General features: G+C 27.2%; 1 protein-coding gene across 3 annotated transcripts in view; it reads right to left on the reverse strand.

Annotated features, from left to right (window-relative positions):
* plekhg5b (pleckstrin homology domain containing, family G (with RhoGef domain) member 5b) overlaps positions 1 to 11930 on the reverse strand; it is a 140619-nt gene that overhangs the window by 5302 nt on the left and 123387 nt on the right. For all 3 annotated transcript variants that reach the window (XM_056450043.1, XM_056450042.1, XM_056450044.1), the window contains 8 exons: positions 11819 to 11929; positions 10076 to 10225; positions 9084 to 9221; positions 8358 to 8477; positions 6276 to 6408; positions 4642 to 4757; positions 2727 to 2872; positions 519 to 958 (listed from right to left, as the gene is read on the reverse strand). In XM_056450043.1, coding sequence (XP_056306018.1) covers positions 519 to 958; positions 2727 to 2872; positions 4642 to 4757; positions 6276 to 6408; positions 8358 to 8477; positions 9084 to 9221; positions 10076 to 10225; positions 11819 to 11929 — 1354 coding nt within the window. The remainder of the gene's footprint in view (positions 1 to 518; positions 959 to 2726; positions 2873 to 4641; positions 4758 to 6275; positions 6409 to 8357; positions 8478 to 9083; positions 9222 to 10075; positions 10226 to 11818; position 11930) is intronic.

The following is an 11930-nucleotide window of genomic DNA, read 5'->3' on the forward strand; positions in this document are numbered from 1 at the left end:
ATATTAAGACGTATTTAGATGTTAGCAGTATTTTTTATTTTAAGAATTTATTTTTGACTCAATTAATATTTATTTTATTACAATAAAATATAATTACAATAAAATATAATTATTACAATAAAAATCCTTATACTTAATTATTCATAAATTAAAAATAAATTATTTTGGTAGACATTAACAATAAACAAATCTAAAAAAAAATAACAGTGATACGAATAATAATATTATTAATAATATTAATAATAATTATAATAATTTTGTTATTATTATAAAATAATATTTAATAATAACAACAACACAATAATAATAATAATAACACACAAAAAATAATATTTGTAAAGGAGTAAAATATTGGATGTATTTTATTACTATATTCAGTATTTTTATAACTGTATTAAAATAAATTATTTAAAAAAATACAATTGCTAAATTAAACAACTACTTATAAATATTCATACATCATAAATAAATCATTTAGGTTGACTAACTTACATTACAATAAACGCAGTTTTATTTACCTACGAGTCTCTCCAAAAAGGGCAGACGGCACTGAACTGGCGCTCGACGTCTGGGTTTAAATGAAAGTGTGACTGAGTTTTGAGATCCCACTGAGCTTTTATCTTCCTCATCATCTTCCCCTTCATCTCCTGTGGTCTCTGTTGACTCTTCATCTTCCTCCTCTTCTTCTTCTTGTACTGAAGCTGCTGGGTTTTGTGTTTCTAGCATGGATTGGGGTGAAAGCGTCCCGTAGGCGCTGTCCATGGAGCAGTACTGAGGGTCCAGGTCTGAGGCGTCCTGACTGTCTGGATGGGGCTCCAGCTCTGGGTTCGGCTGTGAGATGGCAGAGTCGGGGTCTGAATGTCCACCCAGGTCAGACTGGAGAACAGAAGGATCCAAAGATGAGCCGGATTCATCCATATCCATTACTGACAGGGTTTCGGTGGAGCCATCTGATTGGCTGAAACAAAGAAATATTGTTGTTAAAGTCATTTTTGAAAAAAAAAAATTAATTACTACATGGGTGACACGGTGGCTCAGTTGTTAGCACTGCCGTCTCACAGTCAGAAGGTCACTAATTCGAGTCCTGCCTGGGTCAGTTGACATTTCTGTGTGGAGTTTGCATGTTCTTCCGTGTTTGCCTGGGTTTCCTCTGGGTGCTCCAATTTCCCCCACAGTCCAAAGACATGTGCTGTAGGTGAATTGGATTAACTTAATTGGCCATAGTGTGCGTGTGTGTGTGTGTGTGTTAGTGTGTGTGTGAGAATGAGGGTGTATGAATGTTTTCCAGTACTGGGTTGCAGCTGGAAGGGCATCCGCTTTGTAAAACATATGCTGGATAAGTTGGCGGTTCATTCCACTGTGGTGTCCCCTGATGAATAAAGGGACTAAGCCGAAGGAAAATGAATGAATGAATGAAATTACTACACAGAATTAAAGCAAGGTGTTTATTAAAATGTAAATAAGTTAAATATATTTTATAAACACCATAAATTAATTAAAAAAAGGAAGTAAATAAAAATACTCATAAAATATAAATTAGTTATTAACAGTGAAGCAAAATGCTTATGTTGAATGACTGGCAATGTTGTTAAAGTAAAATATTTTTAAAATTAAAATATAAATTTTTACACTGTATTAAAATAAGGTATTTATTAATATGTAAATAAATTTAATATAATTTATGAACACTGTCAAACTATTATTAAATCATTTATTGTACAACAAAATGCCCAAGTTGACTGACTGCCAAAATTGTTAAATTCAAATATAATAATACTAATAATACTACTACTAATAATAATAATAACAACTTGTTAAAATGACACAAATATAAATAATTTATTAAGTATAAATAATTTATTAATCAATTATTTATTGTAAAGGAAAATTTCCAAGTAAATTGACATCCAACATTGTTAAATTCAAATAATAATTATAACAACAACAACAACAACAACATCCTGTTAAAATAAAACCAATATAAATAAATATTAGACAAAACCAACCAAATATAAATGTTATTAATTACCATATTAATTCTTTTAAAATGTGAATAATAATTGTTTGGTTAACTGACTTGACTGACTGCCAATGTTGTTAAATAATAATAATAATAATAATAATAATAATAATAATAATAATAATAATAATAATTTATTGTTATAATAAGACAACAATAAAATATGATTAATTTAAAATATGTAAAATATTAGAGGAAACCAACCACATATAAATACCATTAACATAATAATATTAAAATCCAGAATATTTATTCAATTTATTATAATTTAATGAAATTATTTATAAATATTCATAAATGTTATTATTAACATATAAACTTATACAATGTATTAAAACAATGTATAGAAAGAAAGTATAATTAATTTATAAATATGTCAAATATTAGATGAAACCAACCAAATATAAATTTTATTAAGCAACATATTAATTAATGATTTATATTAAAACCTAAATATTATGTCTTTATTTTATAACAGTAAAATGAAATTGTTTATATTCACAGATATAATAATTGTTTGCAAAACTAAATTCTAAGATTAACTGACTTATCATGTTACTGTTACAATAAATATTCATATAAAACATTATTTATTGCAATCATAATTAATTATTTTTTTAAATATTACAATTCGATGGATGGATAGACAGAATAATAACCCAAAATAATGTATACTTAAGAAGTGAAAGGTAAAGCAATGAAATACCTGTTGCTCTGATCTTTGTGTCTAAGGTGAGGTGAGCTGTTAGTAGAGTTACAGCTGTCCTCGTCCTCCTGATTGTCCAGTAGTCTTTTCTTTAGACAAGCCTTCTGTCTGCGGGTTTCCTCTGACCGCAGACGCTGCAGCTGATTCTAACATGCATCAACAAAACAACCAAATCAGCTACTTGCATTTACAAAACAAATAAATAATTTTAATGCATGGACAAAATTGCTAAATTAATAAATGATTAATAATAATAATTAAAAATTATTGCATCAGTTAAATGCATGCATGAAAAACTAAATGCATCCACAAATTTATAAAATATGCTAAATACAGGCACTAAATAAATTAAATGCATCCACAAAATTAATAAATAAGCTGAATGCTTGCATAAAATAACAATGCATGCAAAAAATATAATAAATCAACTGAATGCACGCATAATATCTAAATGCATTCGAAAAAAAGATTAAATCTGTAAAATGCATGCATTAAAATAAATGCAAAATATATTGAATCTGCTAAATGTATATCTACAATAAGTAAATGCATCCATAAAATTATAAAATATGCATTAAATAAATGAACTAATAAAATAGAATTTGATGAGCTAAATGCATGCATTAAATTACTAAATACATCCACAAAATTATAAAATCAGCTAAATGCATGCGATAAATTAACTAAATGCATCCAAAAATATTTATTATTAAACCAGCTTAATACATGCATTAAATAAATGCATCCAAAAAATGAATAAATCAGCTAAATAGATGCATAAATAAAGTAAATGAGTAAACAAATGCATCTAAAACTGAATAAATCCGCTAAATGCATGCACAAAACAACTAAATGCCCACACAAAATGCTAACATACGTGTAACGCATGCATGACATAACTAAATGCATGCATAAAAAAACTAAATTACTTCACAAAATTATAAAATAAGCTAAATGCATGCATAAAATAAATAAATAAATACGAAAAAAATGAATAAATCAGCTAAATGGATGCATAAATAAAATAATGCGTGCACAAAATGATTACATTTGCATAAAAAACAACTAAACGCATACACAAAATTCTAAAATACAATTAATGCATGCATAAAATAACTAAATTCATGCACTAAATGATTAAATCAGCTAAATGAAACACAAAATTATAAAATATGCTAAATGCATGCATTAAATAAACTAAATGCATCCAGAAAATTATAAACGAGCTAAATGCTTGCATAAAATAACAATGCATATAAAAAATATAATAAATTCAACTAAATGCAGGAATAAAATATCTAAATGCATCCAAAAAAGATTAAATCTGTAAAATGCATGCATTAAATAAAACAAATGCATCCACAAAAATATTAAATATGCTAATGCATACCTACAATAAGTAAATGCATCCACAAAATTATAAAATTAATGAGCTAAACGATTGTATAAAATTACTAAATACATCCCCAAAATTATAAAATCAGCCTAATGCATGCATTAAATAAACTAAATGCATCCAAATATATATCTTAAATCAGCTAAATGCATGCATAAAATAAATAAATGCATAAAAAAATGAATAAATCAGCTAAATGGATGCACAAACTAAATGCATCCACAAAATTAATAAATTGGCTAAATGCATGCATAAAACAGCTAAATGCATACACAAACTTCTAAAATAGGCTTAATGCATGCATAAAATAACTAAATGCATGCAGAAAATACTAAATTACTTCACTAATTTATGAAATCAGCTAAATGCATGCATATAATAACTAAATGTAACCACTAAATGATTAAATCAGCTAAATGTTATTGTAAGATAGTGAATACAAGAATACTGCAAATGGTTCAAATCATTAGAAAATGTCAAACAAAGATCATTATTATTAGATAGAGGATGTAACCATACCTGCACATTGCATATTGCATCAGTCCAGCTTTTCCCCTGGGCGGCGCTGTTGGCCTGGAAAGTGTAAGCAGCCACAGCGCTCTTGAACTCATTGAGGTAGATGAGAACGAATGAGCCTACAACAGAACAAGACCAATCGAAACACAACATCAGTCATACTGTAAAGCAGTAAAAACCAACAACATTATATTATTCATCACATTATTAAGTATAATGATAAAACCATTAAATTATTTTTATGCAAAACACAACGACATTTAATATTTAGATGTTATCGTTATTATTATGAATAAAACTATTATTATTATTATTATTATAAATAAAACTGTTTTAACAATTAATTGTAATACTTGTATTACAAATATTAATGTCAATAATTTTATGCTAAATAAATGAATAATACATTTAAAATGTTATTCTATTATAATTCAATATTGTATTCTTCTTCTTCTTCTTCTTCTTCTTATTATTATTATTATTAATAATAATAATAATTAGACATTTTATTTAAGTTATTTATCCAGCATGTGCTAACAACAAACTATTTATTAATTAAACTATTAATAATTAATCTAATTAAATTATTAGATTATATTATAAATAACAGAACAATCATATTTATTAATTTTATGATTAAATAGACGTTTTATTTTACATATTTATTCAGAATGAGATAAAAAAATTAATTATTAGATTAAATTATCAATAACAAAGCAATCATATTGATGAATAATTTATAAAATATTTAGACTTTTTTATTTTAGTTATTTATTCAGAGTGTGATAACAAAACAAACTAATTATTATATTAGATTATAAATAATAATGCATGCATTAAATAAAAACTAAATGCATACACAAAAATATTAAATCCGCTAAATGCATGTATAAATTAAATGCATACACAAAATTATTAAATCAGTTAATGATTAAATAATGATATTTAGATATTTTATTTTAGATATTTATTTGGAATGCAAGAGAAAAAACAAACTAATTATTATATTAGATGATCAATAACAAAACAATCATATTTATTAATAATTTAAGATTAATTGGACATTTTATTTTACATATTTATGCAGAATGGGACCAAAAAAATATTATTATATTAGATGATAAATAATAAAACAATCAAATTTATGAATATTTTATTAAATATTTAGACATTTTATTTTAGTTATTTATTCAGAATGTGATAACAAAAACAAACTAATTATTATATTAGATGATAAATAATAAAACAATCATATTTATGAATATTTTATTAAATATTTAGGCATTTTATTTTAGATATTTATTCAGAATGTGATAAACTAATTATTATATTAGATTATAAATAATAAAACAATAATATTTACGAATAATTTATGATTAATTAGATGTTTTATTTTAGCTATTTATTCAGAATGCGAAAACAAAAAAACAAACTAATTATTAGATTAGAGTAAAAATTTATAAAATACAATAAACTATATTAATAATATTAAGACACTACATTTACGGCAATAATAAAGAATACAATAATTAAATTACAAACAATAATAGTATTAATTATTATCATTCTTATTAAAATGTACATTTGTTTGCATTACAAATTTGATAATTAAAATAAATTTGTAAATAGATGCCCACCTGGGTCTTTGAGCTCTCGGCACACCACATTATGCAAGAGGAGCGGCTGCCGGACCACCTTCACCTTCTCCAGTCGCTTCACTGGTTTAGTGATCAGCAGCAGATCAGTGAATAAGAAGCAGTAAGCATCCATCTAAACAAAACACACACACGCACGTAAAACACTAGTCACTTAGAAACAATATTACATCTTAAAAACAACAATTCACCCCAAAATTAAAAGTCTGTCATTGTTTACTATCCCCTCACATGTACTAAACCTGCTTGAGTTTCTCTCTTCTACTGAAGGCAAAAGAAGATATTTTGAAGAATGTGGAAAAAAAAAAAAAACGCCTTCTATAATATTTTTTCATATTATCAACAGCCGGGTTTCCATTTCCCAGTGTCAAAAATGTGCATTTTGAAAATATCGCATGTAAATGTAGTAATGGCAATGCCTTACTTTGATACGCTCTCTCTGCTGTTTTTATATCTGGTCAAAAATGTTTAACAAATATATTTAGAACAATCACCATCACATAATCCACATGTGCGTTTGTTATTATTATTTGTTTGGTTCTTTTTGTTTTATTGTTTCTTTTTGTCCTGTTTCATGTGTAATTTATTGAATATGAGTGTATTGATTTGTGTGATGGTAAATAAAAATAAATAATGGTAGCTTAAAATTTCGAATAAGTAAACATTTTTACACTCGCTTGAGGTGGTTTTGGACTTTAAATAGAGATAAAAATATATTTGCTGAACAAACTCTGATGTAGCAACTACTAAACCCATATGGCAAATCAGATGACTGCATTATGCTTGCCTTGTTTACTGTTGGTTGCTAAGTTACCAATACCACAGATAGCTGCTCTAACAACTGATGAAAATGCACCTAATTAAAATTGGGCATTGACCGAAAAGATTCAAGTTTGTTGGGAATCGCAGATAATGGCAATGTCTACCAGTTTACAACATTCTTCAAAATATCTTCTTTTGTGATCAACTGAAATAAAAGGCCTGGAACTACTTTAAGGCAAGTACATGGGTTGTACGATACTGGAATTCGGTATTAAATCGATATTAAAATAAGTCGATTTCCTGCTTACAGCTATTGAGCGCGTTCTTAAACATCGCCGATTTGCTATTATGTTCACGTGCTCAACAGAAATGACTGTGATTGGCCATGAAGGTCATCAGTTCACAGAACTCACCGCTGTTAACTGAGTGTAACCATAGATGCAGGCACATAGGAGCGTTTTAAAGCCTGTCAGTTCATCAGTGGATCGCTCGTATGTCTGCTTCTAGACAAACCATCTCATCGACGTGACTTTAAAGTGCTCTAGTGTGCCTGCATCTATGGTTACACTCAGTAAACAGCGGTGAGTTCAGTGAACTGATGACCTTCACGTCCAATCACAGTCATTTCTGTTGAGCATGTGAACACAATGGCAAATCTGGGTGGTTTAAGACTGTGCTCAACAGCGCTTAAATGTTAGCAGGAAATGGATGTCTTTAAAACTTCAGTATCGATTGGTACCGAATTCCAGTATCATGACAACCCTATGGTGATGTGTTAAATATATGCAATGAACATGATGTAATAACGTCAATAACGGACCCATTAGAAAACAGGAAAACAATATGTTATGATAAGCACTTGAAGGTACATCATAGAACTCAAAATATCCGGACAAAGCCACAAAGAGGACCTCCTCCGCCATGATATAATGGTTAATAAACCAGTTGTCAAGCCAACTTTATACTCTAAATAGAAGATTGCCGTGCCTCCGAGCTCTTCTGATTGGTCCACTGCTTTTGGACCTGACAAAGATGAGCTGCGCTGCATGTAAAAGCTAAAGATCTGTCACACACGTTTGTCCAACACATGTTTACACTGAATAACAATAGAAAAGTAATGTGTTGGAGAGGAAAATGGCATTCTGTGTGAACGGCCCCTTAATTTTAGAGATGTTTAAGCATGTTAATCTCTCTCGGCCACCATATAACTATGCATTTAATCAGATTGTTTTGTTTTTTTAAACTACACTGCAAACGTGCACCCAAAATGCATCTTAAAAGGCTGCTTTGATGTTGGCTCACCCTGCTGTCTTTGCCCTCTTTCATGCGCAGCGCCCCCTCTAGGTGCAGCTGCCGGGTCTCTTCCGGTGACGTGCCAATCATCGGAGCGGTCAGGTCAATTCGGCTGAACTCCTTTAGAGCCTGCAGGCACAAAGTAATGGGAAATGAGGATGCAGATTTAAAGGAACAGTTCACCCAAAAATTACACCATAATTTACTCACAACCACCCAGCGTAGGGGTTAGTTTTACAATGAATTAATGCACTTTTGGAAGCTTCAAAATAAAAGCCACTATCCAACAGCATTATTGAAGAGCCGGGATAACATTTAAAACTACTCAGACTGTGTTCGTCTGACAGAATAAAAGTCATGGTAACACTTTACAATAAGGTTGTATTAGTTAATGTATTTACTAACATCAACAAACACTGAACAATTAATTTATTACAGTCTGTGCTCATGCTTGTTAATGTTAGTTAATGAAAATACAGTCATCCATGTTAACTCACTGTGCATTAACAAGCATGAACTTGCCTTTAAGTAAACATTGAACTATGATTAATAAATGTTGTACCAGTATTGTTCATAATTGGTTCAGGTTAGAAAATACATTGACTAATAATGAAATATAAATGTAAAACGTGACCCAAATCATATAAACCAAAAATGGCTCCAGGGTGAGTAAATTATGGGATAATCATCATTTTTCACACAAATCAGATGACAAATTCTCCGTGCAATCTTTACCTTCTCCACCTCTTCACTGGCTCCCTCCACGGCCTCATATGACTCGACTCGAGCTGAAGTGGCGGCCAGTTTCTGCTGCTCCTGTCGCTGGCGCATCTGAGAGTCCACACCATTGATGAAGCCCTCCACACACGCCACCTGAATACACGGACACACATGCAGATCAGCATAGAATTATTAGCCTTCCTGTAAATTTATTTTCTTTGTCAAATATTTCTCAAATGATGTTTAAGCGAGAAAGGAATTTTCCACAGTATTTCCTATAATAATTTTTCTTCTGGAAAAGTCTTAATTCAGCTTGAATTAAAGCATTTATTTTTTTTTTTAACCATTTTAATGTCTATATCATTACCCCCTTTAATATATATATATATATATATATATATATATATATATATATATATATATATATATACACATATACATACATATACATATACATACATACATACATAAATACATATATATATATATATATATATATATATATATATATATATATACATATACATACACACATACATACATACATAAATACATATATATATATATATATATATATATATATATATATATATATATATATATATATATATATATATATATATATATATATATATATATATATATATATACATACATATATATAACATATATATATATATATATAATTTTTCTTAATGTCTACAGAACAAACCATCATTATACAATGATTTGCCAAATTACCCCAGTTAATCCTCTAAATGTCACTTTAAGATATCTAATAAAATATTATTTACTGTCATTATGGCAAAGATAGATTTTTTTTATTAAAAATTAGTTATTAAAACTATTATCTATAGATATGTGTTGAAAAAAGCTTCTTTTTGTTAAACAGAAATTGGGGAATAATAATTGTAATAATTCAGGAGGGTTAATCATTCTGACTTCAACTGTATACTGTACACACTACATGCTGTTTTTGTAATAGTTGAGATATGTTGGTGTCTCACCATGTTGTTGAGAGCATCTCTGGATGTCTGATCTTCAGTTTTCTTCAGGATGGTCTTCAGGAGCAGGGGGTACTTAGTGAGTCTCTGGTGCGGTTTGACTAACATGTCTGCTAGCTTCAGACGGTTACACTGTTTATTTGTTTCTGCCCACTGTAAAGATGAGGAATTTGATCATCATAAATGACATTTTCATTATTAATGAGAAAATTATTTATTTTTTTGTTTAATGGTAGTGATTTTGTTTATTGTACCAGGTAATGCAATAATCTAAAAAATAAGAAATAAACCATAATATAGGATATTATCTAACAAATTAAAATAAAAATAAAATACAAAAAAGCATAATAATCTGATCTTAAACATTTTAAAATAATTAGTTAAAATATTACAAAATAAAATATGAAATAAATCACAATATTAAACATTACCTAATAAAATATAAAATAAAAATAAAAATAAAACAATAAAAAAATGGTAATATTTAATATTACGATATTACTTAAAATAGTTTAAAATATATATTTTTTTATTACAACAATAAATTCAGAAATTGCAATATATTATCTAAGAAGTGTTATTATTTGAATTATTTGTAAATGAAACAACAATTGTAAATGCCCCTATATCAGCTTTAACTAGTGTCCAAGATAAACATCAGACATTCTACGCTCTAATATTTCAATTGCTATTAAATACAAGCAAATTCTGCAGGATATTATTATACAGATTCTGAATAAGGGTTTTGACTGCTGGTCTGGCATTAATCTCTTTTTATTTTATTTTATTTATTTGCACAACACAAAATATTGGAATAAGACTGAAAAATAAGCCATAATGTGCAGGAACAGCCAAAAGCCCAAAAGGGTTATTTAAAGCCTCTACCTAAATAATAATAATAATAATAATAATAATAATAATAATAATAATAATAATAATAATAATAACAACAATAATGATAATAATGATAATAATGATAATAATAATAATAATAATAATAATAATAATAATAATAATAATAATAATAATAATGATAATAATGATAATAATGATAATAATAATAATAATAATAATAATAATAATAATAATAATAATAATAATGATGATGATAATAATAATAATAATAAAAATAATGATGATAATAATAATAAAAATAATAATAATAATAATAATAACAACAACAACAACAACAACAACAACAACAATAATAATAATAGTAATAATAATAATAATAATAATAGTAATAATAATAACAACAACAACAACAACGATAATAATAATAATAATAATAATATTAATAATGATAATAATAATAATAATAATAATGATGATTATAATGATAATGATAATAATAATAATGATAATAATAATAATAATAATAATAATAATAATAATAATAATAAGAATAATAATAATAATAATGATAATAATAATAATGATAATGATAATAATAATATTAATAATAATAATAATAATAATAATAATAATAATAATAATAATAATAATAATAATAATAATAATAATCATGATGATGATAATAATAATAACAATAATAATAATAAAGTCAATGACAAACAATTGCATTAAAACAAATGCTAAATTAAAGTTAAAATTGAATGATGAATTCACATAATGCATAAACACAATTGAAATTACAAAGTCAAACACACACAACAAGAAAATAAAATTAAATCATACATACATACATTCAATAGAATTATTAAAAAACGTCAGTAATCTCCTCACCGTGATGTAGATCTTGAAGAGCTCGTTGTCTCTGAGCAGTGAACGCATGTACTCCATACAGCTCTCCTCCTCCATACAGTACCGGATATACGGCTGAAACCGGGACGCAAAC

This window comes from Danio aesculapii, chromosome 23 (assembly GCF_903798145.1).
Source record: "Danio aesculapii chromosome 23, fDanAes4.1, whole genome shotgun sequence".
Lineage (NCBI taxonomy): Eukaryota > Metazoa > Chordata > Actinopteri > Cypriniformes > Danionidae > Danio > Danio aesculapii.